We start from the raw sequence: 27,005 nt of genomic DNA on the forward strand, positions 1-27,005 counted from the left end.
CCCTGGAGGTAGACATTAGGAGGCTTCAGAAGCCAGCCCTCAGAGGACACCCCAGACCTCCTCACATACGGCACCCCCTCCCCTCTGCTTGAGGACCCTGCTTACCTGTAGGGTCTTCAGGACGGAGACTCTTCTTGGCAACCTCTGCCAGAGCCCCAAAGCCCAGGCCCACAGCCAGACCTGCAAGGAGGAAGTGGAGGTACTGGATTCATTCAGGGTGAGGGACTACCCACCACTCCTGCACCCCCACACACTCTGCCTCAGCTCCCCAGGAACCCGAGGACGTTCCAGGTGAGGGGGTACAAGGAAGGCAAGAAGTGAGCATTTGCCGCTTTCAGAGGAGATGGGGCTCAAGGTATATGCTTTCTGTGAAAAAGCTCTATCCACCTTCACCCCTTCCGCACCTCTTCAAAGACACCCCAAAACAACATACAGGTGGAACATGCTGGGAGGACCGGAGCACAAGGGGGAAGACAGAATGGATGTGGTGAATCAGGAGTACATCCTGTCAGCACAGAAGGGAGGCCCCTACACTCGCCAGCAGTGCAGACACATGCACGCACTGGGCTCTCAGTCTCTACTTAATTCCCCGTAACTGCACGGAGCGGAGTGACGCACAGCAGTCAGCAGAGGGGGCCAGAGCACTCCGCCACAGCCAAAGAGCAGACGCCCCTGTTGCAGCCCAGAGGACTTCACAGACTTCACGTGGGCAGGGAAGGCCAGGCCTCACAGGAACCCAGATGGGCAGGCATGCAGAGGTCCGAGGACCACAGTGCACCAGGCCAGCCCTGCCCCCTCTGCCATCCTCTGGATCAAAGCTCATGAACACTTGGGCTTGGGCTATGCCCAGAGACAACACAGCGGTTCTACAAAAGACTCTCCCTGGCAACACCATAAGCCAGAACCCAGCAGTGCTGCTCTGAGGAAAGCAAAAACAAAACAAAAAAAGTTCGACTCATCTGATCCCAGCTCAGAATGAGCTATCACCAACCTTTCAGGAAAGGTTCAAGGAGCCCAGCTGAGGCCCGAGGCCACAGAACAGCCCATGAACCTGACTCTGGGCCTCTTTCCTCTGCTTTCCACACAATTATAGTGACAGAGGGGGTGGAGAGTCAGAGTGAGTAGCTGCTGTATAAGCCTGCTGGGCTCAGCAGAAGGGACAACACAGAGCCCAGAAGACACCAACGGTGCCCACAATGAACTGGTGGGGGGAGGGGGGTAGTAGGGGTGACACCAGGAAAGGTGACCAGCATGTCCTTTGGCATTTGCCAACATTTCTACAAATTCCCTTTATGAAAACATCACTGAATTTATTGAAAATTATCCTTAAGTGGCTAAGGAGGTGGCTCAGCTTTCCATGTGTGAGACCTAGGTTTAATGCCCAGCACCACCTACAATGGAGCAGCACTGCTTTGGTGAAGTATGTGTATGTCTCTCTCTCTCAGTAAATAAATCTTAAGCATAAAAAAAGAAAAATTGGAGAGCTGGGCAGTAGAACCACACATGGTGTGAAGTGCAAGGACCGGCATAAGGATCCTGGTTCAAGCCCCCAGCTCCCCACCTGCAGTGGGGGAGTCACTTCACAAGCGGTGAAGCAGGTCTGCAGGTGTCTTTCTCTCCCTCTCTCTGTCTTCCCCTCCTCTTTCCATTTCTCTCTGTCCTATCCAACAACAAAACAACAAGGGCAAAAAAATGGAAAAAATTCTCTTAATAAAAAAAAGCTGCAGAGAGAGAGCAAGAGAGAGAGCGAGAGAGAGAGCTCATCAAGTGGGCATATAGCCCAGGCTTAAAGCCCAGTACGTGTGGGGGGGGGGGTGTCAGACCAAGGGAAGCTCCAATACTCTATCATCTCTACTCTCCCGTCTGTAAAGATTATTAGGATGTGTTTCTTTTTTTTGTGCTAAGTCTTCAAAAGCCAGTGTATGTTCTGCACTCAGCACATCCCAGGTGGGAGCAGTTCTTTGCAACTGGCTGGCAGCTGCTTCATGGGACAGCATGGGATAGACAAGTCAGGCTCAGGCTACCCAGGGAGAAGCCACAGTTATCTGACAGTGGCCCTCAGGTGTAACCCCAGGACCTGCCAAGGATACCAAGGAGTATAGGATGGCAGTGCCAGGGCCTGTTTTCTCTGAGCGCCCCCCTCTGCTCCAGAGGGCACTGGGCACAGCACTGGGAGCTGAGACTCTGGTTGAATATTAACTCCCATCGACCTGCCCACCTCCACCCTCCCCAGCACCTATCAGACTGAGCATAAGAAGAGATAACTTTCAAACTGTAGTGACCTTCACACTTCTCGGTGTCTGAATCATTCTCTGCCTAGCTTAAGCTCAAAGACAAAGGCACAAAGGCCAGCCGCCACCACCACCACACACATACACACACACACACACACACACACACACACACATACACACACACACACACTCTTACAGATATATGGGGGAACCCTGGCCAGCCCTTCTGCCAGGCACAGGGGTCCCTCAGCTCCTCCTGCTAAGCCCCCCTCAGACACTCTGGCTGTTTTGAGGCTGTTCTCAAGCAGTTCCTAAGTAGCTAATAAGAGCCAAAGTTCACCACGGGCAAAGATCTGCCATTGAAGTAATCACCAAAAGAACATTCCCCCAAAAGAGGCCCTGAGGCGCCTTCTGACGCTCTGCAGGGACAGCCAGTGCCAGGCCCAAGGCTCTGCCAACTGACAGCTCCCTGCTGTAGCTAGGCAGCCCAGCCAGGCTCCGCTGGCCCACCAGCCCTGACCTTGGCCTCAGGAGCTCCTGCTATAGTGAGCTGAGAATAAAGCAGCTCTACTGGCGTACCCCAACTATACAAGCTGACTCTCAAGACTTCTCTGAGAGCGGAGGCAGGGCCCCGCCAACTTCCATTTCCCGGGAACAGCCACTCCCGGAAGATCACAGCTATCTCTGCCTGGTTCCTGGAGCCCAGGGTCACTCATGCCCCACTCACCCACCTGAGTCAACCCTCTGACCCACCCCCCACCCCGCACCCCCAGGACAGCATGGCTCCCTGGGTTCTGGGCCTCAGACGAAGCCCAGCCCACACAGCCTGCTGAGAAGTCCTGGAAGGGCAGGCTAAATAGCTCACTTGGACAGAGAGCTGCTTTGCCATGTGTGCAGCCCAGGTTCGAGCCTGACCCCCATTGCACTGAAGGAAGCTTTAGTACTGTAGCACATCTCCCCACCCCCTACCCCCGCCCATCTAAAAAGAAGAAAGGGTGGCCAGGTGGTCCGGGAGGTGGCACAGTGATAAAGCTTTGGACTCTCAAGTATGAGGTCCTGAGTTCAATCCCCGGCAGCACATGTGCCAGTGATGTCTGGTTCTTTCTCTCTCCTCCTTTCTCATTAATAAATAAATAAAATCTTAAAAAAAAAAAAAAGAAAGAAATGTTTTAAAAAATTAATAAAGGGTGGCCAGGCAGTGGCACACCTGGTTAAGTGCACATATTATCAGGATCTGGGTTTGAGCCCCTGCTCTCACCTGCAAGGGGGATCGCTTCACAAACAGTGAAGCGAGTCTGCAGTTGTCTCTCTCTCTCTCTCTCCCCCTCCCTCCACTCTCAATTTCTTTCTGTCCTATCAAATAAAAAGAAAAAAAATGAAAAAAGGAGGAAGGAGGAAGAGGAAGGAGAAGGAAGAAGAGGAAGTGGGGGAGGAGAAGGAGGAAGACGAGTCACAGAACCTGTCCTGCAGACCTGAACCCACCATCTCTCTGTTCCCTCACTTTTGTGTTGTAAAAAGCTGCCGTGTTGTAAAAAGCTGCCAGGCCCCTTCCAGGAAAGTTCCTGATGATGTTTCTCTTGTAAACAGAGGTTTTGGAGTGGAGAGGTGGAGGGGGTGTAATATGCAGAGTTCTCCTCTGGGGAGGTTGTAGGCCTCTCCCCGCACCTCTCAAGAGTCCTCTGGCTAAGAGATCATCAGAGTCACACAACAGCCTTGCTGGATAGCTGCTGCACCATGCACCAGAGACTTAACAAAAAAATAAAAAGGGCAAAAAACAGAACGCCTTCCAGCACATCAGGCTCCTATGGGGAGGCCTGGTGAAGGGTGAGAGCAGGGTCAAGCCACTCTCCCCTGTGGCTCCAGCTTTTCCTGCCAGAGCCGCCAGACACGTGGACAGAGCGAGGCTGAGGACCTTCCTGTGCTCAGTGCCACACAGACTAAGCCACCACCCCACCAGCATGCAGCACTGACGCCGGCACCATGCTGAGCCTTCGTTTTCATGACACATCTACCAGTCTGTCAGGTATAAGACAAGGCATTTGCAGGCAGACGGTATCTTGTCCTTTACTTCATGATGCTCCTGGCTCCTCAGTAGCCCAGACCTGCTTCTCCAGAAGCACCTGTTTCCTCCACCCGCCCCAGCCCTGGGAGAAACAGGGCCCTGGGGCCTGTCGGGGCTGTAGCTCACAGCACAGCAGGAAGGCCTCTGGAATGTTCTAGACTCTGGATCTGGCTCTCCTCAGCAGAGAATGGGTTCTCTATGAAAGAGGAAAGACCTCACGAGCATCCCCCCATCCGCAGACTGCAGAGTGTGGGCACTGAGCACAGCACCCTTCAGCTCAGTCTTCCATGCTGCTCTAGTCCCTGGGCTGTCACAGACACATGGCAAGGCCAGTCAACTTTCTCATCTGTAACTGAGGACAGTAACTGTCCACTCCCCCTCAGAGAGCTTCTACGGAAGTAGAGTGGCGTGAAGGTCCCTGGGAAGCAGGCTCCTAAGGGCAGACACCCTGTGCTCACAGTCCCCAGTACAAGCACGTGCAGTGACATTTAGTGCTGCCTCTTGGCTGCTCAAGGGAAAGAGGGTGTGGCAGTGCCCTCCGTGGCCCAGGGAGCTGAGCCGGTGTCACCGTATGCCACCCATGAGGGCAGCCCCTGACAACCCCAGGGCCCTAGTTACCCGCAACTCGATAAAAATACAGTGTCCTGGCAGCATGTTTAGAAGGTCAAGTCCCCTTTAGACATGTCCAGAGAGTGGCCACTGTACCAGAGGCCTGATGCCACTGCCACGGAGGTACACCTGTCACTAGGACATGGTGTCATGGGAGCACAACTGCTGCTGTCACCGTAAGATTATCTTTCTACACCAGAACAGCACAGCTGCCATGGACACAATGGCCACTCCTAAAGCCAGAGGCAAACTAAGTGTGAGATTCAATGACAAAAAGGGACTTTGTGGGTGGGGTGGGGGGGGGACTCAGCTGACAGAGTACACATCGTCCCAGCAACAAGGACATGGGTTCAAGCCCCAACATGGGAGTGCCATGCACGGCAGCTGCTGTCCTGTCATTTCTTCTCTGTCTCTGTCCCCACTCTGATTCTCTCTCAATTTTAGAAAGAAAATGAGAGTCCACTGGGAGTGGTGAAACCAGGTAGGTACATAGCCCCAGCATGCCAAAAACAAACAAAACCAATTAAATGGTAAGAAGCCCAGGACCACAGGCCCTCCTTACTGGGCACCACAGGCCTGTGGGAATCCACAGGTGGCTGGTCCCAGTGCAAAAGTGAATCTGCTCAGAGACTAAACAGACTCAGTGAAGATGCTGTGCTTACTAGCCAGCCTCTTCCTACACAAGCCCCAAGAGGGGCTGAACGGTGGGGGGTTGCTGTGGTACACACTGCCCCCTCCCCAGTATGGCCTGAGGCTCAAACACCAGCCACACCCCACATACCCTACCCCAGAGCCTCCGGAATAGCTGAGCTCCCCAAGACAGCCTGGAGTCACCCACCCTTCCAGGTCAGCACACCAAGGCCAGTGAGGGGGTGCAAGGACACGCAGCTACCTCACCTCCAAAGTTGGCCAGCCGCCCAATCCTCGTAACGGGCACCTTCCGCTCCCGAGCGCGCTCACTCAGCTGCAGAAGAGAAAGACCTGGGAAATTGAGGGCAGGACCAGCCTCATGTCCCCTTCCTCCCTCCAGGGTAGCGTACCCCACCAAACAAAGGCCTCCACACCCCCAAACCTCTGGCACACAGCATCCTGGGAAGGGGGTCTAACACCAGCACCCTTCTGAGAAGTCCCCCCCACACACACACACACACTTGGGGCGCCCTCACAGACGCACCATCTGTTTGTGGGGCTTGCTCTCGGGGCGCGCCTTGGCCTGCCGGGCCTTCTCAATGTCCTCAGCCGTGAGCCCCCCCACAGGCGACTGGTCCTGGTGGAAAAACCTCTTCTGAAGGCCCACGGCAGAGAACGGGTCCCTGAAGTCTACAAAGAGCCTCCCGTGGACCCTGCCCAGAGGGGATGTGGCCTGGCCTGTGTGGCCCGCTTCCTGAAAGGGCCCACCAGCCACATAGGCAGGAGCAGGGCCCTCATGGTGCTGCGCCTGGTCCGGGGAGGAGGCCTCGGAGAAGTCTTTCTCGGCTCCCAGGGCCTCAGAGCCTGAGAAGTGGAACTCTGATTCCGGGTCATCGAAGCTCTCAGGGTACGGCTCCTCCCGCTTCTCCTGATCCTGCAGGGAACAGAAGTAGGGTAAGAGGAGTGAGGAGGCTATCGGGTCCCCCTGCTTTGTACTCTCCCTCCTGTGCAGTCACACTGTCCAGCCTCTAGTCTTCACCAGAAGTAAGAGTCGGGAGCCCCAGAGGCCAGCTCTGTGGATGCCAGGACTCAGCTCTGCCCCAGAAAGCCAGGGCCCCGGTGGGTGACAGTCATGCTGGCAGCAGGTTTCCCAGCCTCTGAGGTCCTGAGAAGGGTGAACCAGGGCAAAAGCTGGGGTGAGCTCTGGGAAATAAAAGGACAACCAAGAACCTATTCCAAGGAACAGCCCTGTCACTGTAGGCCAGGGCCTCCCTGCCATAGCCAGGACCTGTCCAGCTGTCCCTGGGAGACGGGGTGGGGTGAGGGGGCCAGGGCTGTCAAGGAAGGGGACACACAAGGTGTTCCCTATAATAGTGCTGAGGACATGAACTTGGAGTCAAGGTTCTTTCTGCTTTGGGATCCTGGAGAGACCTTGGGTGAATTCCTGATTCCTCTAGACTCCATCCTCATCTGTAAATAGGACTCCTCACAGTCAAGAGTTCTGTGGGGCCACAGATAGGCCAAAGGAACAGGGCCAAGGAGGTTATAATTAGGAGAGCACTGAGGCCTGAAGGGAGGCCAGTGGCCTGGATCCCGACTCCACTGAACTGGGGCCGTGCACACAGTGGCTGGTATGTGTGTGAGACAGAGGCCACATCAAGAGCAGAGGACTCTGACAAAGTAAGCCCTGGTCAGAACCACCTTGCCAGCACCCAGGTTTCCCAAAAACCTGCCCGCTGAATGGTAAAATGTAAAGTCTTGGGGACTGGGTGGTGGCACACCCAATTGAGCACACACATTACCATGCTCAAGGACCTGGGTTCAAGCCCCTACTCCACACCTACAGGGAGGAAGTTTGACAAGTGATAAAGCAGTGCAGTACATGTCTCTCTCTCTCTCCCTTCCTACCCCACTCCCTTCTCAATTTCTCTCTATCCTATCAAATAAAAAATGTTTTTAATTATTTTTTTAAAAAGCCATCAGGATGGTGGATTCGTGGTACAGACACTAAGCCCCTGTAATGACCCTGATGGCAAAAAAAAAAAGAGAGATTAATTAATTATTATTTTTTTTACTAGAGCACTGCTCAGCTGTGGCTTATGATGGTGTGGGGAACTGAACCTGGGACTTTGGAGCCTCAGGCATAGGAGTCTCTTTGCATAACCATTATGCTATCTACTCCCCTCTAATTCAATTTTTAAAAAAGAATTCAGGGTACTTTTTCATTTGTGATTCTTTCTTATTTTTGTTTTACTTGGAAATAAGTCCAGTGCCTCATGTATACGAGACCCCACTGAGTGACCTCCTGGGCCCTTTTTATCCTATATTTTAAGAGGAGGGAGAGACACTAATGTACCATTTCACCATTCAAGAATTTCCCACCATGTAGTATCAAGGGTGGAACTCAGGTCCTTGAGCATGGGAAGACATGTGCCTTATCACCAGAACTATCTCCAAGGCCATTTATTTATTTATTTATTTATTTATTTTCTGCAATTAAAAAGCCCTCTCTTCAAAACAGGCCCTGCAGAGGAGACGAGCAGAATGGGTCATGAGCTGGCCCTATGCTGGATGGGGCCGGTCTGTCCCCTGTGCTCCACACCCTGTGCCAGGAACCAGCAGGTACTCAGGAAGTGCCCGTTAACTGCTGCTCTGACTAACAAGCATATGCTGGCCGACAAGCTCCAGGGGCTTCCCATGTGGACATGTGGTTCTTCCCATAACTTGAATCACAGTACATCAGCCCCACAGGAGATCTTGCCCCAGCCAAGACAGCAGGTTTTACCAGCCAGTGGGATCCTGGCCATGTCCTGGGTCAGCCCTTATCACATCAAGAGCTCCCAGTCCAGCCCCTCCTGTGGGCACCATCCCTACTGCTGGCTGCCTCCTCACCTGTACTCTCCCCAAGACCATGCTGATCTGCTCCACTGCTGTGGACTGCAGGGCCCTGGCTGCCATGACCAGCTCCCCACCGAGGCCCAGGTGCTGCAGGTGCGTTTCCACGGTGGCCTGGGTCAGCTTAGCGAGGCCTTTCATGACCATGATGGCGTCCCCAAACATGGCGGCCAAGCTTCAGGGCTGGAAGAAAGCAGTCAAGTCAGGGCAGGGGGCTCTATACCTCACACGGAGTCACACTCACACTGACCAACTACCTCAGACTCTGGACAGGTGAAATAGCCGACTTGGATGGTGCAATGCTCTGCCATGTGTGCAGCCCAGGCAGAACTGAAGGAAGCTTTAGTGCTGTGGTCTCTCTTACTTTCCCTGCCTCTCTGTCATTTATCTAAAAAAAATAATAAATAAACTATATAAAAAGAATTAGAGCCTGGAGTGTTGCCATGTGCCAGGCACACATTCCCTCATCTGGGTCTCAGACCACCGAGCAACCTGGGACAAAAGACAAGTGAAGTGATTTGCTCCAAAACTCCCAGCAACCGAGTGGCAGAGTCAGAGTACAAATCCAGATACACTGACTTTCTCATCAGTGTTCTTCACTTTGGACCAAAACTAGAAGTTGAGGGTGGAAGCATCTACTCCTTGCAGGACCTGGAGACCCAACAAGAGCTCCTCAGGGGCTCTTGTTCTGCTTAGAGACACCCACAGACTGAAGACAGCAGAAGCCTCCTTCCCAATCTCAGAGTCAGCAAGTCAGTGCTTTCGAATTTCAAACCCCACACCACAGTGAAGCCCCTCCAGGAAGTCCCACACAGCACTGACGTGGACCAGCACAAAGAGCAGCAGAGAGTGCTGTGCCAGGACTGACTTGTGACATCTGTGCCCCTCACAAGCACATGCTGACCTGTCTTTCTTCTCTGCCGGGTCACAGTGTACAATGTATTTCTTAGTTCAGGTCAAGGTCAAGGTCAAGGCAGTTGGGAGGCACTGTGGCCCACAGTGCCTCTCACAGTGCGCAGCAAGCTGTCAATCACCCAAATAATTGATTTAGACCTGCCAGGGGCTGTGTGGTAGGTGAGTGATGATGTGGTTCTGTGAACATACTAGACGTGAGGGAACACGGTGCTCAGGGGAGCAATGGCAGGTGCCCCACAGAAGCAGTGAAGGAACACTCTGGCCAGGGCAGGAGGAGCTCAGATCTGATATGAGTCTCAGGCGTCAGAGATGAAGCAGAGAGGACGGGGGTGTGGAAGGCACTGCAGGCAGGGAGACTCAGTGGAGGGTCTAATACACATCCACAGGGCGTGGACCAGCAGAAGACTCAGTCGTCTCATGACCTAACAGAATGGAGGGGCCAGTCAAGTCAGGGCACTGACAAGGACCCTCCACCAGAACTGTGGAAGCATACACAGATGGCAGGCTGGCTTCTGCTGCCCTGCACAGGGAAGCTGCCCCAGTCAGTCAGCTCAGGGGTCCTGCAGACATCAGCTCTGCTCCAGAGCATGGCATGCATGTTTACAATGTCCTATTCATGGGGGCCGGGCTGTGACACACCTAGCACTACCAGGCTAGAGGATCGGAGTTCCAAGGCCCTCAGCCCCCACCTGCAGTGGGGAAGCTTCACAACTGGTGAAGCAGTGCTGCAGATGTCTCTCTCTCTCCTTCCCTATTTCCCTCTCTCTCAATTTCTGTATCTCTTTTATTTTTTCAATTGTCACCAGGATTATCATTGGGGCTCGGTGCCAACACTATGAATTCACTGCTCCCACAGCCATTTCCCTGCCCCCCATTTTTTTCTTTTTCTTTTCCTCTTTCTGCTTCTTCCTCTTTTTTTTTTGACAGGACAGAAAGAAATTGAGAGAAGTTGGGGCAAGTAGAGAGGGAGAAAGAGAAAGACACCTGCAGACCTGTTTCACTGCTTATAAAGCATCCCCACTGCAGGTGGGGGACAGGGGCTCAAACCCTGGTCCTTGCACATGGTGATATGTACAATTAACTGGGTATACCACTGCCCAGCCCCCTCTCAATTTCTATCTTTATACTCCCCCCCCTAAAGTCTCTAGGAGTGATGGAGTCATCATGCATGCACTGAGCTCCTGTGATAACCCTGGTGGCAAAAATAAGTAAGTAAGCTATTTAGTATTAGTGAGCAAGAGAAAGAAGTAGACCATCACTCTGGTATATGCCATGCTGGGAATCAAAGTCAGCACCTCAGGCTTGAGAGTCCAATGCTTTACCCACTGCCCCACCTCCTGGGCCATGCCATACATTCTTAAAGTTTATGTGGTGCCAGGGAATGAACCCAGGGCCTTCCACATGTGCAATACCTCTGAATTGCATCCCCTTCCTGAATGCTATTCCATAGTTTTAGAGAAAGAAAGAGAGGGAGGGAAAAGAGAGAGGAAAATGGAAGACAGCCAAGCACAGCTCAGCATCCGTGGAGGCCACCAGGTTGCATGCCTGGTGCTGTCCACGGTGCTGCCCACGGTGCTGCCTAACCCAGGGCCTCGCTCCCTTACCGAGCCTCCTTCCAGGTACCAGCGCACAACTTGTACTTAGAAGAACTTAGTGACAGAAGTCAGTTACACAGAAGCCTGGGTAGTGGAGACTGGCCTCAGAGTCTAGCCTCAGGGGACACCTTCAGAGAAGAGAGGCTCCAGCAAGGGCAGGACAGCTTCCCATACCATCTCCTTCCGTCTTCTTGAATGCTGTTGACCCCATTTCATAAAGGAAGAGAGCAGAGCCAGAAATGTTAACTTCCTGACCAATGTCACTCTCCTGGGAGTCTGGCCCTCGTCTGCCCTAAGCCCACCACAGCACATCGTCTCCACCAACTCCAAGGAGCCACCACGGAGATAGGGCGCAGAGGGACTGACTCCACATGCACTGGACAAAGGCAGGGAGGCTTCTGGAAATTGGCCATGTCCTTGAGGTAGGGGCCAGGGCCAGTCTAGTACACCATCTAGTGTCATTTCATATCCTGCCTGTGCATTGGGGCCTGAATATTTCATGGCAATAAACAAGAGTGAGGTCACAGACCAAACATCCAGGGAGGGAAGAGAGTGAGAAACCGGAGTTCAGATGTCCCTGGTGCCAGTCAGGCACTGACCCATCCCTTCCCTCCCTCGAGCCCAGGAAAGTACCCACCAAGGCTCACACCACAGCTGGGAAGGACAAGCTTCTCAAAGCCATGTAGGACTCCTGCAGGAGGTTCGAGGACCACCCCTCCCATATGCCACTGCCCCAGTGGGCCCCAGAAACAGACATTCCTCTTACCCACCTCTAGATGCAATCCACACACCCAACAGGGGACAGGCCACAGGCTCCTGCCACTCCCAAACCTCGCCTCCCCTGCAGCTGACATCCAAACTTCCTCACCACTTTCTGAGCGGATCTGTTGGATTCAGACTTTGTTTTCAGGGCATCCAATTCATTTTGCCTGAAAGTCTCTTCCAAGTTATAACCATGGATCAAAAGTTTTACAAGAGGGCTGGATGGTGGCTGCACACATTATAATGCAGAAGTATTGGGTTCAAGTTCCCAGTCCTCACCTGCAGGACAAAGCTTTGCGAGTGGTGAAGCAGTGCTGCAGGTGTCTCTCTGTTAAATAATAAACTAAAATACATATATATATATTTCTTGAATATTCAGGAGGAAGACCTAGGCCTCCTTACATGCTTTTCCTGGGCACGGAGTGAACACACTTATCAATACCCACCAGATCCTTTCTTGGCAAAGAAGTGGCCACAAAGGGGGGAGGGGTGGAGTTTGCTGCCAGAAGGAAGCTTTCTTTCCAGAATTTTATTTATGGATTTATTTCTGGCCATCAGGTTTTATCTTTCTAGAATTTCTTCACCTTCTGGTTTTCAAAATCAAGTTTCATAGCCCTTCTCCCCCTCCCCCCCCACCAGGGTTATCACTGTGGCTCAGTGCCTGCATGATTCCACAGCTCCTAGAGGCCATTTTTTCTTTTCTTCTTTTTTTTTTTTAGAGAGGGTAAGGGATATAAAGAGTAGAAAGAGAGTAGAGAAGGGGAGAGGGAAAAAGAGAGAGGAGAAAAGGAGGAGGAGGAAGAAGAGAAGGAAAACGACACCCACGGCAGGACCGCTTCACTACTCTGGAAGCCTCCTCCTTGAAGGCTGGGACTGGGGCTTGAACCTGGGTCCTTGTGCAGTATGATGTGTGTGTTCTACCAGGAAAGCCACCACCAGGTCCCATAAACCCTACTTCTAATGCACTAGAATCTAATATAGTTGAGAATTTTGAATCTTAAAAATGAAAGCACCCTGAATACATTCAACACACAATAAAAACTTTTCTCTCCACACAATTTTGTCTACACGTCACATCAGAGCCCTCACGGCAGCCACCATTCTGCTGGGCCCTGAGTGTCTCCCAGGACCTCCTTCACCCAAAGTCCAAAGGGACAGATGTTCAGTCTCAGCCCACTGTGCACAGGCCTTGGCCAGCCTGCCCTTCTCCAAAGACAGGGGAGCTCCTAGTGCTGGATAAGCCCCAGGAGAGAGGGCAGTGGGATGGAGGACTGGGGACAGCACTCCCATTTGGGATCAATACTCCTTACTCACTGAGCACTGGCTGTCACTGTCAACTCCTCCCTCCAGTGCTCTGAGTTCTGAGTTCCTGCAGATGCTGGATGTCCCCACCCTTGTTCTCGGGGCTCCCACAGCTGTGGTGGCCTGCAGGCTCATCTACATTGGGTACAGGAACCAGGGAGACCAATCCTTAGGGATCAGGTACAGAGCAGGCTGTCCAGAGGAAAGCCAGTTCTAGAAGCCTGGACACCAGGCCCCAGTCCCACTGATGACAGCCTGTGTAGGAAGGGGCCAGGGGTTTCACCAGGCTCCTTTTCTGGTCCTCACATACTAGAGGGCCATAAAAAAGTGAGTGAAGGCACTGCCTAGGAGAAGACCTGGAGTGACTGCTGCTCCAAACTCATCAGAGTAAAAGGTGTGTGTGTGTGTGTGTGTGTGTGGAGGGAAGGTTGCACCCTTGGTCAAGAAGTCCTCAGGCTCCCAGAGGAAACGCTTCCATTGACCTTTCACTGCCCCAGGGGCTTTTGGAGATTCTCCTTCACACAGCCAGACTCAGGGGTCAGACCTACATATTTAGCCGGAAATTATCTGGAGGCACGGGAACCTTCAAATCTAAGGCTAGGCTGGGGAGACAGCCTAATGGCTATGCAAATAACCTTTAAGCCTGAGGCTCTAAGCTCTGAAGTTCAATCCCCAGCACCACTAGAAACCGGAGCTGAGCAGTGTGGTAAAAAGAAAAGAAAGAAAAAATTAAATCAAATCTCAGCTCCAAAACTCAAATACACCCAGAAGTGCCACCTGGCCAGGTGAACACAACAGGGTGAGGTGGTAGCGGTAAGGCGAGCTGTGCTCTTTACAACCCAACAGGCAGTCGTGGCGGGTGTGAAGCGCTGAAGGCTCCGTCCACCTTCCCACTCTCCCACGTTGGGGGAGAGGGGTGGTATTAACTAGAGAGGAAGGTTCCCCACACAAACCCTAGGCCCCCTTTCATAACCAGAATCTGCCATCTGTCAGCAGTTGCTTCTTACAAAGTGACAGCAAGCCAGGGACAGGGAGAAATACTAAGCCATTGCTCGCCCCCTGTTGTGACTACAAACAGTGACCTGGCCAGTCAGCTCCCAAGCACAGAAAGCCACAGTGTCTGTAACTTTGGAGCTGGCATGCCCTCCTCCCGCTGCCCCACTGAGCCTTGGGGTGACTGGCTTAGAACACCCCAGCCTGGGGGAATGTAGGTGAGCATCACTGAGAACTCTTTCCTGAGCAGCCTTCATCCAGCACCTGCACATCACCCCAATACAGCACAGGCATCCAGTCCCAACACTGAGTCCCCAAATACTCCCTGGCACCCCATCTTCAGGGCATGTCCATGCCCATTTCTTTCCAAGCCTCTTCACCCAGACACTCACACCTGGGCACCTCCAGCAGCCCCTCACTGGCCCCAAAATCTCCAAAGACTTCAGAAGGAAAAAAAAAAAATCTACCAAATCATGCCCAGACTTCCCAACTTCCCCCAAATCCCTAAGGGGCTTTAACATTGCTAAACTAGCCCCTAAACACACACCCTCAGTCTGTACTTGTTACATGTTCAGACATATTTGGGGGCGACAGGTTTTTGCTCCTCTATACTCCTAAATGGAAACCTTCTACCTGTTCTTCTTTCTTCCAATCACTCCCTAAAACACTGAAAAAGGAAGTCACAAAAAAGAAGATGAAGGAGGAGGAGGAGGAAGAGGAAGAAAGGAAAGGAAAAAGTTTAAAGACATCTATCCTCAGAACCCACCACTAAGGTGCTGTCACTTCCAGCACCATCCTGAAGTTTCACGGTGTCCAGGAAGCCCCAGGCAAAGTGACTTGCTGCCCCAGCAAAGTCAGAAGCAGTCTTTTCCCCTCAGCGTGAATAATCTCAATTTCTAGTCAGTTCACACACTGGAAAGTCTCTTGGCCTGCCTGAGATTTTTTTTTCCCATTTGCTCTTAGAAACAAGGAAACATCAGCTGACTGTTTCCTCTAAGGATTCAAAGGAAGGTCTATGTTAGGGGAGAGATTTAAACTTCTGAGCTTCATGAATTTCTAGAGATGTGCCCTTTACCTCGACCCTCAAAATGGCGCACTGGGGACTGACTACTCAAAATATCTCAGGCAACTCCAGGCTTCTATGTATGTGGGTTTTGGTCTCTGGGTCTCTACTCACAAGTTCAGAAATATCCAAAGAAATATCCAAAGAGCCCAAGGAAGGGTGGGGGTGTAATAGTCTCCATTCTTCCCTTTCAATTAGTCTCCAAATAGGTGGTGAGTCAAGCCTTCACAATGTCATTCATTCATTCATTCATTCACTCATTCCTTCATTCCCTATAGCTGCAGATCACCTCCAGAATGTCCTAAGCCTCCCCAATTCCCTACTCTACGCTACACCATCCAGCCTGAAAATTAACCAAGGATCCTGCCCCAACCTGTCAAACTGCATTTCTTTAAGAATAGATATAGGAGGGTGGGAAGAGACAGTTCACCAGGTAGGGTGTGTGCCTTACCATGTGAGTGGCCTAGGCTGAAATCCGGGCATGACATGGAAGTGCCATAGGACCAGGGGAAGCTTCAGTGCTATGGTATTTCTCTGTCTCTCTACCTGACTGAGAAAGCAGCCTAAGAATGGTGAAACTGCACATGTGTAAGGACCCAGGTTCTGCAAAAGTAAAAAAATAAATAAAATTGAAGTGCTGATAATCCAGCTACAAGTGCAACACTAAGATGGGTTCTATAAATTAGAAAGGATGCTATGCAGCCATTAAAAACATGGTCCATACTCCCAGAGGGTTAAAGAATAGGAAAGCTATCAAGGGAAGGGGATGGGATACGAAGTTCTGGTGGAGGGAACTGGTGTGGAATTGTACCCCTCTTACCCCACGGTCTTGTCAATATTTCCATTTTACAAATAAATTTTTTAAAAAACATTGCTGTGAAAAGTATGTATTAACAAGTAAGAAGGTTTATTAATAAACCACCACATACCAAAGTAGCAAATCACAAAGTGGCATTATCCTACCATCAGAGGAAGGGGGAGGAGGTGGGAAGGAAGAAACAAACAAACAAAAAAAAAGATGAGAGCAGGCATGCAAAATCTTTTATGCATCTGGTTTATCTCTGGTTGGCGGGTAGGATGACAGATGACTTTGACTCTCCTCACTTTTCTTTTTTTTTTATAATTTCTTTTTATGAAAGAATGAGTCCTTATGCACGGTATGCCTGGGTTCTACTGAAGTTTCTCCCACCTACTTACCATCTACTATTTTAGAATAGACAGTAAACTATAGAAATAAAAAGCATAAGCCAGCATACAAATGAGTCATCTGAAGAGATGACTTGACATGCCTCAAGTGTTTGCCCAGAGCTATTAATACCACCTGTCTGTGTGTCCTTATTCACCACTGTCCTTCATCAGAAGACAACTGGAGTGAACAGAGTCTGCCAAGAAGGTTGAACACAGCCAACCCCCTTCGGGGAAGGAGGCTCAAGTGTCCCGCTCAGAAAATGGTGAGAAAATCATTTGGCAAAGGAAGGCATCTATTGTTGGCCTCTGTGCTAAAAAGAAATAATTTTGCTACCCCCAGACAAAAAGTAAAATCTCAATTTAGAACCATTATGCTGTCTCCCCAGTAAAATCCCAATTTAGAACAATGTAGTAAGTGCAACAACCACAGTTTTCTGATCTAATAGTTGGACCTGTAATGTGGCCAGACTCTCTATAGGCCAGGAGTCAGTTCAACCATGAGCCTTAGGCCAAATCCAGCCCTAACGCTGGTTTTTGTTAATAAACATTAATAGGAGAAGGGCTCATGGTGGTGAAGGAATATCGGTACTTTGGTGGTGGGTGCGGTGTGATAATATATTTAGTTTTGTTTAGATATTTACTTATATGAAAGAGAGAGAGAATATGCCACAGAATTACTCTGGTATACGTGCTGCCAGGGATTGAACTCAGGACCTCAAGCATGCAAGTCCGGTGCTCTGGCTGCTGTGCAACCTCCCCAGGCCCCAAACTATTATATTGCTCGGTGATCTATGTGTATTATCTCAGTCTATTTTATTTATTTATTTATTTATTTTATCAGGGAGAAGCCCATTTTACAAATGAGGGAAGTAAGGCACACAGAAGTGAAGTAATTTACCCCAAACCAGACAGTTTCTAAGCACAGCTAAAGCATAAATCTGTCAGGGCTTGAGAGCCTGGCCTATGATTAGCAGGTAAGAGAAGAAAGTAAGCAAAAGAGTCAAAGTCCGTGTCTTGCACTGCAGGCCGGATTCTACCCAGTGAAAGACGTAAATGTTCTTAGAACTCCCTAAATGGTGCTGGGCAGGGGCAGGGGAGAATGGGAAGTATTAGAAAAGAAGGTTCCAGAGCCTGGTTAAGTGCATGTGTTACCATGAACAAGGACCCAGGTTCCCACCAGCAAGGAGGAAGCTTCATGAGTGGTGAAGCAGTGCTGTAGGTGTCTCTATCTCTTTCTTCCCTCTCTATCCCACTTCCCTCTCAATTTCTCTGTCCTATCAAATAAAATTTTAAACAGGGAGGCAGTTCCATCCAGAGACTAGACAGGCCCAGGGCTCCAAAGCACCAACTGGCAACTGGGGGCCTTGCCTGCTTCACTCAGGTGAGCAGAGACTCCTGATGGCAGCTGTGTCTTCTGACTACAAACTCACCCAAGGCTCTTTGTACTCAAAATGTTTGAAAAATCTTGGATTCAGACAGGAACACTGAAGAAGCTGTCAGGATGCTCTGGGGTTAAGTGCCCTGGGTTAGAATCCTGCCTCTGCTCCTGCCATAAGTCACAGAAGGCTCCCTTTGCTCTTCGTTCTTTGTTCTCAGAAGGAGTGGCTTAGACTCTCCAGAGTCCAGCATGAAGAGCCTGGCACACAGTAGGCGCTGGACACTAGTAGCTGGCACGATTAGGCCTGTTATCTCACAGACGCTCTGGAGGGAGGGTCAGACCGAGTGAGACTGGAGGGAGCCTGAATGAGGACTGCCGGACAGTCCCTGTATTTCTAACTGAGTGCCTGGCCCAGCACAGCAGTGTATGAGGTTCAGGAATGGCAGACAGGGGCTCTCTGGGGACCCGTGTGGCTGACTCAGCGCTGTGTTATGATGGGTGTGAGGGGTCCATGTGTTGCTGACCTGCCTGGGGGCACTGAGGAACAAGGCTAGAAATCCCCATGGGTGACAGTGCCAGCCAGGAGGGAGAAGACAGCAGGGGGAGAAGTGAGGGGAAACCCTCTGACCCCCACAAGTTCCCTGGTTCCAAGCCACAATACACTCTGCTGCCAGATTAGTCTCCCCCACACCTTTGGCTCCTTAAGGAGGTGAGTCCAGCCCCTACCCTCGGCCAGTCCCCACCCACACCTAGGTGAGCTCAGTTCTGATCACCCCCACAGGCAGGCACCTTCTTTCTTCTCCAACCCTCAGCTGTGTGGAGCCTCAGAGTCAGCTCCACCCTGACCAGTCAACCCATTCCCAAAGTCTTGTCTCCTCACCTGGGAATTGTTACCACATCTAATCTAAGAGGGTGAAGAGGGCCAGGTGGTGGCATGCCTAGTTGAGTACACACATTACAGTAAAGACCTGGGTTCAAGCTCCCAGTCTGCAACCACAGAGGAGAAACTTCATGAGTGGTGAAGCAGTGCTGCGGGTGTCTCTCTGTCTCTTTCTACCTCCCCTTCCCTCTCAATTTCTCTCTGTATCCATCCTAAACAAATAAACAGACATTTAAGAGGGGAAAGTACTTGGAAATATATGAACATCCACCACAGATCCAAGAATTGATTTCGTTTCGGGCCCTAGCATGACTCTTCACTCTTCTGAGGATAAGATTTCCCAGCAGCTGATCAAAGTCTCCCAGAACTGGGCAGGTTCCTTCCTGCTTGTGCTCTCTGGCACATGTGTATCTTTTTTTTCCATCAAACTGTAAACCTTTCATGGGCGGCTCTCATCTCAGTCACTTGACTGGCTGCCTGGCCCTGCCCCTACTCACAAACAAACCACCAAACAGCTAGAGCCACCTGCACTCAAGGACCCCAGAAAGGAGCCCTGGAGCGATTCAGGGCCAAAGAGATCGCTCACTGGGTAGAGCCTGTGGCTCACTCTGTGCCTAGCCCAGGTTTGAGTCCTGGCACCACATGGGAGTTGCTATGGCACCAGAGGAAGCTCTGCTACCATGGTGTCTCTCCCTTCCTCTGTCTCTGTCTCTCTCTGCCTACCTGAATGAAAACTGGCCCCAAGCAGTGAAACTGGGTATAGTGAGGACCTGACTGCATAGTAAATAAATGCAAAAATGTATGATCCTATATGTAAGATTTATGTTTAAATTTGGCTAAAACACAGCAGGTGGCTAAGACAGGTTAGATGAAACCCCCCACAGAGGTCTCAGCCTAACTCCTGGCAACCTAGGGAAATGATGCCGACGTGATTAAGTTAAAGCTCTTAAGGAAGGGGACCCATGCAGTCATGGGTCTCTGTGAGACAGAGAAGACGACGGGCAGCATTTTCCGCGGTTCCCAGGCGACCTGGCCAAGCTCCCTCCTCCACAAAGTCCGGGCCCCGGGGCCATGTGCTGTCTCCCTGCTGACCTCCCTCTCCTCCACCTGCGGAATCAAGGCCCTGGGCGCTGCCCGGCCTTCAAGGCCCCTCACCAGGGGTCTCAGGTACTCTTCAAGTTTCATCTCCACTTCTTCCCTCCACACCCCAATCTCAGCCAAAATGAACTTCCCAACACACACACACACACACACACACACACACACACACACACTTCTCACTTCCACATGCTGCTCCCTCCTCCTCACCTGCTCACTATTTCCATCACCAATGTCCATCCTACTTACCCAGCAAAGCCTACAGAGCAACCAGCCTCCATGCTCAAGTCACCTCTTCCTCTCAACTCCCTGGTCCCTTGATGCCCCAGATGACTCTGTGCTGGTTTCATTGCCTGTGTGCACAGGGGCTCCTGGCAAGCAGAGCCCTCCCCTCCCCTCTCTCCATTCCCATGGTGCTGACACGGTGCCTATCCACCCCAGCATCCTACTGGAATGTTGGGAAAGTCGTGACGTATTTTTCTGTGCTTTCCCATGCAGAGATACATCATGACCTTCCCAACAACCTACTAACTTGTGCACCCAAGTGGGTCCTAGTTGCCTGAGCCGGCTCACCCTGCACCTAGAGCCAGTGGGGCTGCCACACATCAGGGAGATGCTTCTGTCCACGACCACACTGAGCCCCACACCAGCACAGGCATGGCAATGGCAGTGTTTGGGTGAGGTGGGCCAGGAGAAAGGCAGAGCGCCTCTCACAGGAGCGGTGCCAGGCCGGCATTCAGTGCACCAGTACTGCCCCTTGCCTCCCACTCTTGGTTTCCAAGAAAACAGGAAAGGGAGCACCAGAGAGGGGAGGGGAAGGGCAGGGCTCGGCCTGGCGCACCCTGAGCTGCCGGCTGGAGTGAGTAAAGGAAGCTGCAGGGCTGAGTGGGCACACGGTGACCAGCCCTCACCAGATACTAACTGCGAGCATATGAAGGAGCAAGACTCACTAGCCTTCCTTTCTTGTTTCTTTTTCTTTCATTTTTCCTTTTTATTTTGTTATTAATAGTGGGTTACAAGATTGTAAGATTACAGGACAGAGTTCCACACCGTGCCCTCCCCACCACAGTTCTGTGTTCCCACCCTAACACCTCCCAAAGAGTAACCACCACAGTTCTCAGAGACCATTTGCTCACACACACCTTCTTTTCCATGGCAGAAAGATGGCTGCTGTTTGCTCTAGCCACTGTCAAACAGTAACCACCTGCAGGGTCACAGGCGATCTAGCACTACCTCAGCCCTACCCTACCCAGGAGCAGTGCCAAGCAGACAAGGTGCCAGGCAGAGAACAAACACTGGGGCTGAACCCAGGCACCAGGCATAAACTGTTGCTGTGCTCATGTGGACAGCCACCACAGAGTTGGGGACACAACGGGTGGTGGTGCACTGGCTGAGCACACATACTACCATGCTCACGGACCCAGACTGAAGCTCCCAGTTCTCACCTGCATGGGAAAGCGTTATGAGCAGTGAAACAGGGCTGCAGGTGTCTGTCTCTGTCTGTTTCCCCCGCCCTCTCAATTTCTCTCTTTCCTATCAAATAAGAAAAACAAAATAAAGCAAAATATTTTTTTTAAAAAGTCACCCCAAAAGTTTGAGAATTGACCTTCTTAGACATTCTATAGAAACAGCTAGTGGGATTCTGCTTCTCAGAGCCTGAGGTGAGAAATTTCTTTCAGGAAACACATCTCTGGGAAAACCCAGTGGAATAGGGCAAAGAGAGTGAGAGGATTACTCCCCCCCCCACACACACACACACAGACACACTTCTCCCCTCTCCTGGGGACAGCTCTGTCCTCAAAGGCAGACAGGAGCAGGAACTCAGGGATGCCCTCACCCACATTCTGCCTTCTCAGGCCCAGCAGAGGACCTCACTCAGCTGACCCTTGCCCTCTCTGTGTGTTCCAGAACTGAGCAGTCTGAGGGCTTAGGCCTCCTTCCATCTCCTATCTCGTCCTCACCCCCAATACACACACACACACACACACACACACACACACACACACACACACACTCCTTTCACCACCAGGACCTTGCCCCTGACCTAGTTTTCCTTCTGCCTTTGACCTTTCTTTCCACAAAAGCCTTTTGGCCTCAGCCCAGAACACTACATTGTTTTCCATAACAAATAACTTTAAAAAAAAAAAAAAAAGCCCTTCCACTGGTTGCTCCTCATTCAGCACCAACCAGCCCCCTCAAGGTACCATCATTCTGGCCCCTCAGCACAAGCCACCTGGCTCACAACACAAACCTTCCACCCCTATCTCACAACCCTGTGATCCTCATAGTGACAGGTCCTAGCTCAGATCAATGGAACAAGCCTCTTCAGAGCTTTCTGCTAGTACATTCACCCCTGAAATCCTGTTGTTGCCCCCCTCTTTCCCCACCTCACCCCCAAGTGTTGTTCACATTTATAGTCCCCACAGGGCCATGCCTGAGGCAAACAACCACTTGATATCTGACACTGAGGACTAAGCAGCCAAATCCACCCACAGTTCCAATGTGAGTGTTTCTTCAGGGACAGGACATGAAGGGCACGGGCCAGGCCCTAAGGGCACACGGGAGTTCTCCAGGTTTAGGCCACCTAAATCCCCTTTCCCCGAGCCCAGATGGGAATGGAGGGGGGGGGTAGAGGGCTGTGGTAGGGGTGGAGCTCAGCAGAGCGAAGGACTCATTCTTCATCTACATCAGATCCACAATACCCTCAAATGGCAAAAGAGATTCTCAAGGTCATTTCCAACATTAAAATATTCCATGGGCCCTTGGCCCCAAAGCAGTAAATCCAGAAGGCTCAGGAACCTGTAACCCCACAATGCTGCAGCCAGGTAGAGCACGTGTGTTACCATGCCTGAGGACCTGGGTTCAAGCCCCCGATTCCCACCTGCGAGGGTGGAAGGTTAATAAACAATGAAACAGTGCTATAGCTGTGTCTTCCCCTCTCCATTCTCTCCCCTGTTCCTCTCAATTTATTTCTACCTCTATCTAAAAGGAAAGAAAAAGAAAAGAAAATGCCACTGGGGACCATGGATCTATCCTGGTAGCAATTTAAATAAATAAGTAAACCAACAAACAATATGCTGATGACTAGGCCAGTGGATACCCACTTGGGTTCACAAAGCCAAGGGAAAAATCCCCTCTTGGTATCTGACAGGTGGTGGTGGTGGAAGGTGGGCTATTTCCACCACAGGGCCAGTAAACGACACCCACTGTTCTCCCACTACCCACTGGCTTCCCCAAGTTACTGTTGTTGTTCAGAAGGAATACTCGAACTATTTCCAGATGACACTGTCACACCAAGACAACTCTCCAGCTAAACACTCCAGGCTAATTTTGCACACAGCTCCTGTTTCAACTGACCAAGACAATGACTCAGTCTCTCTGGCTCTTGGAAAGTTATCCTGCCAGGTTTGAAGCTCCCTAATAATGGACTTCTCTAGATATCTTTTCCAGAAAAGATGGGACTGACTGCCCGGTGCAGATCTCCCCCAAAGACCCATCCTGTTTGACCTCTGGGAATCTTCTGAAGAAATCTTGATACATCCTTGCAGAATCAATTAAAAACAAAAAGGGGAAATACTATGTGTCAACAAGTGTACTGGAAGCCAGTAAGCCCCTCTCTTCCCCAATAATGCGGGGAGAAAGAGGGAAGCTCATGGTAGACCTCTGGGATCTCCTCCTTGCCCTGTGCAATATTCACTGTTTTCCAGCCCACCCCCACGCCCAGAGTTAGGGTCTTGTTCTTGCATGTTTTCACCATTCTTCGGCCATTTTTATATGCAGAGCAGAGAAGAGACACTGCAGTGACATGGTGCTGAAGCTATAACACAAGCGGCAGGAGACCGCTTCTGCATGTCCATCAATCCATTTTTTTTATGAGCAAGGACCTAGGTTCAAAATCTCAGGGCCTACCTGCAGGGGGGAGGCTTCACAAGTCGTGGAGCAATGCTGGAGGTGTCTTTCCTTCCCCGTCTCTCACCCTCTACTGAAAAGAAAGTAAAAAGCAATTTTAAAAGTGATGGGAGTCGGGCAATAGCGCAGCAGGTTAAGCACATGTGGCGCGAAGTGCAAGGACCAGAGTAAGGATCCTGGTTTGAGCCCCCACTCCCCACCTGCAGGGGAGTCACTTCATAGGTGGTGAAGCAGGTCTACAGGTGTCTCTCTCTCCTCCTCTCTGTCTTCCCCTCCTCTCTCCATTTCTCTCTATCCTATCCGACAATGAAGATGACATCAACAATAATAATAACTACAACAATAAAAAACAAGGGCAACAAAAGGAAAAACAAATAAATAAAATAAAATAAATTTTAAAAAAAAGAAGAAGTAAAAAAAATGATTACCAGGAATGATGGATCCATGGAGGCACTAAGCCCTGCTGATAACTCTGGTGGCAATAAAAAAAAAAAAACAAAACTTTTTTTTTAAAATAGAGGCAAACTCTAGACTCAGAAATAAAACATCTTCCCCTTCACAAAAAGAAAAAGCTGTCTCTGACACTGATGTTTCAATCAACTATGAAAGAACTCTAAAAATGACACAGGTTGATGCCACACCATGACACTTTGGGACAGCTCTAAAGGCCACGTCGCAAGACACAGAAGATATTGACTCAAAACAGAAAGATGACTATAAAGAATGGCCTTGGGAAAGCCCCTTGGGGGTCACTGGCCTTTCTTCTAGCATGCAGACAGCTCACATTTGTCTGCTCACTGTTTTGAAACTGTCTCTCAGTTCTTTCATGTGCCTATTCCATAAAGTTTTGTAATGTCCCCAAAGACAGAAGAGACCCGCAGTCTTTTGTTCTCCATTCTAAGCTGGACTCAGGAGGTAGAGTCTATGCCCACAGGTTTTCTGCTTCCTCTTTCTCCCTCATCCCTCCCTGTGAAAAGGTGGGCTCTTCTACTTTGCTGTATTTGCTGCCCCCCGAGGCTTCTCTGGGGCTTCATGCCTGTGTGACTCCACTGCTCCCAACAGACTCCTTTTATTTATTTTTTCCTCAGGATAGTGAGAGGCAGAGATTCAACCACCATCCTTGTGCATGACAAAGTGTGCACTCTACCAGGTGAGCTATGTCTCAGTCCTGGGGGGCGAGTCTTCTTCTCCTTCTTCTTTTCCCATTATCACCTGGAGTCTTCTTTGAAGCCCAGTCTACACAACTTCCATTTTTGGTTTAGGGCAGGGGACAGGAACTGTCTACCTAAACCTCCCAGATACTCATGAAGGTCCCAGGAAACCTCTAGCAGCATGGGAAAGACCCCCTTTTTTTAGAGTCTTACCTAAGTGGTTCTCAGCCAAGGGAGACTTTGTCCTCTACGAGACATTTGCCAATGAACGTCAAGACATGTTTCTTCATTATCACAAGCCCTAGCATGTCCAAGACAAAAGTCAGGGATGCTGTGACATATCCTCCATGAGGGTTACCAGTAGCCCTCATGGCCAAGAATTATCTAGTCCAAGGTATGCCAATAGTTCAGAGGTGGAGAGAACCCATTGTAGGGGGCACACAGAGAAGTGCTGAAACCACCGGGCTCACTTTCCCTTTACAGCCTCTGAAATCGAAAGTGAGAACATCACGGCAAACCTGCAGGACTTGGCAATGGTCAGAGCCCTAGCGGCACCTCTCCTGTGATCCCTCGGTCTTTCTACCCTCGGTCTTTAAGAAGATGAACGCCTCCTGCACCACCCATCCACGGCCTGACAGCCGGCGGGCTGGCACCCAGAGCAGCTCAGATCCTTTGGCAAACAGTGAGGCCTGACACGCCCAGTTCTCGGGTCTTCTGTTGCACACACCAAGGCCCAAGGCAGTGCAGCCAGGGGGACCCACGATGCACCCAGCACCCCGATGCCCACAGCATGCCCCAGCCCGAGGGACACACGGGACACCTGGCGGGACACCTGGCGGAGCTGGGCAGAGGGTTCTGGCCTCCACGCAGCCAGTGAGAGCGGGTCCTGGGCTGGAGAGAGGCAAGCTTGAAGCAATTAAACCCAAAGGATTCACAATCTCCCTCAGAGTTTGGGGGAGTTGGAGGAAAGGTTTCAAAAACTAGCCAACAGAAAAAATTACCAAGAAAGGCGCCCTACCCCAAGTTCACCCCAAATCCCACCCGCATAACCCAACAGCTGGCACAAGGCTGAAGCCCGGGGCGATCAGAGGCCAGAGACACAGCGACAAGGGGGGCCGCGAGAAAGCTGAGCACTCGCGGGAGAAAGAGAGCCGGCACAGCCGCGGCCTCTGAAGCCGCCCGCCCAGATGGCTCGGCGTCTCCCAAGGGCGCAGGTCTCCGGCACGTGGCCCCCGTCCCCTCCCCGCCGGGCTGAGGCGGCCGCCGGGCCCACATCCTGCATCGCGCTGCCAGCGCCCGGACCCGGGGGTCTGGGGAGGCTGCGCCGTCACTTGAAGAGGATGTAAGGCGGACCCGGGCGAGTAGGAACCCAGCTCAGGCCCCACCCAGGCAGACGGCGACCCAAACACACGGCGGCCGGCGGACCGCAGCCTTACCGGCTGCAAGAAGCTGGGTCCGGGTTCACCTTTGCGCACTCGCCGCCGCGCCGGCCACGCCACGCGCTGGAGATCTGTTTACCAACTCGCCCGCGCAAGGGGACCTAGCGCCGCGGCCCCGCCCACCAGGGCCGTGCACATTGGCTGCGCCGCCGTGTGCGGCTGGACGCCGCGTGTCGCGAAGAGCGTGTTCGGCCTGTGCGCTAGGCCCATGGCCAATCGGGGCCGAGGGCGGAGTGAGAACAGCCAATAGGCGGCCTCTTCAGCGAGCTGCCGCGTTCTTCCCTCCGTGCCCTTTACTCTAGTGGGAAAGCGGCGGCGGAAGGCCTGGCTATGGGAGTCGGACCTGGCTTGCGCGCACCCCGAGAGCCAGCCCTTCCCGGCGGGGAAGCGGGCTGCGGTGTTGGCCGTCATCTCCCAAACGGTGCTCCCAGGGCCTAGGAGTAAGCCTGGCCCGGGGAGGCCGTGGCAGAAGCAGCCGGGTCGCTCCGAGGGTGTTGGAGCCAGCAGCCTTCTGTAGTGGAAGAGGCTCCTGGCCGGGTTCCGCACAAGGGCAAAAAGGGCTGAGAGCTGGGCCGGGCCTGGCGCCTGCTCGTCCTACTTCCTCCCCCAAGGGGGCGCCCGCGGGCTGTGCCTTCACCTTCACCTTTGGGGACAGTCGGGAGCCGCCACCCAAGTGGTTGGGGACCGGCCAGCGCAGAGCAGGAGCAGGGCTGCCTCTAGTCGGTCAGGGCTGGCTGCTGGGGGGAGTGCTCCCCGTGAGAAGCCCGATTAATCGGCTGTACTGTGTCGGGCAGTGGCCTACGAAGCAAGTCTAACTAATGAAAATTAATTCGAAAATTTAGATCTGAGTCAGGATCTGTCTGAGGACTTGTGCTCCTGTGGGTCCCAAACGAAATCCTGCG

General features: G+C 51.7%; 1 protein-coding gene across 2 annotated transcripts in view; it reads right to left on the minus strand.

Moving 5' to 3' along the window:
* Nucleotides 1-26,257, minus strand: part of COQ8A (coenzyme Q8A) — a 37,117-nt gene extending 10,860 nt beyond the window's left edge. The window contains exons 1-5 of one of the 2 annotated variants that reach the window (XM_016193122.2): nucleotides 26,101-26,257; nucleotides 8,428-8,613; nucleotides 6,080-6,469; nucleotides 5,803-5,869; nucleotides 106-180 (exon numbers count right to left, since the gene is read on the minus strand). In XM_016193122.2, the coding sequence (XP_016048608.2) occupies nucleotides 106-180; nucleotides 5,803-5,869; nucleotides 6,080-6,469; nucleotides 8,428-8,595 (700 nt within the window). In that variant the 5' untranslated portion in view covers nucleotides 8,596-8,613; nucleotides 26,101-26,257. Of the gene's footprint in view, nucleotides 1-105; nucleotides 181-5,802; nucleotides 5,870-6,079; nucleotides 6,470-8,427; nucleotides 8,614-23,513; nucleotides 23,587-26,100 lie in introns of those variants that run through there. The other variant, XM_016193125.2, reaches the window with a different exon arrangement.
* Between the last annotated feature and the right edge of the window lie 748 nt (nucleotides 26,258-27,005).

This window comes from Erinaceus europaeus, chromosome 6 (assembly GCF_950295315.1).
Source record: "Erinaceus europaeus chromosome 6, mEriEur2.1, whole genome shotgun sequence".
In the NCBI taxonomy this organism is placed as follows: Eukaryota; Metazoa; Chordata; class Mammalia; order Eulipotyphla; family Erinaceidae; genus Erinaceus; species Erinaceus europaeus.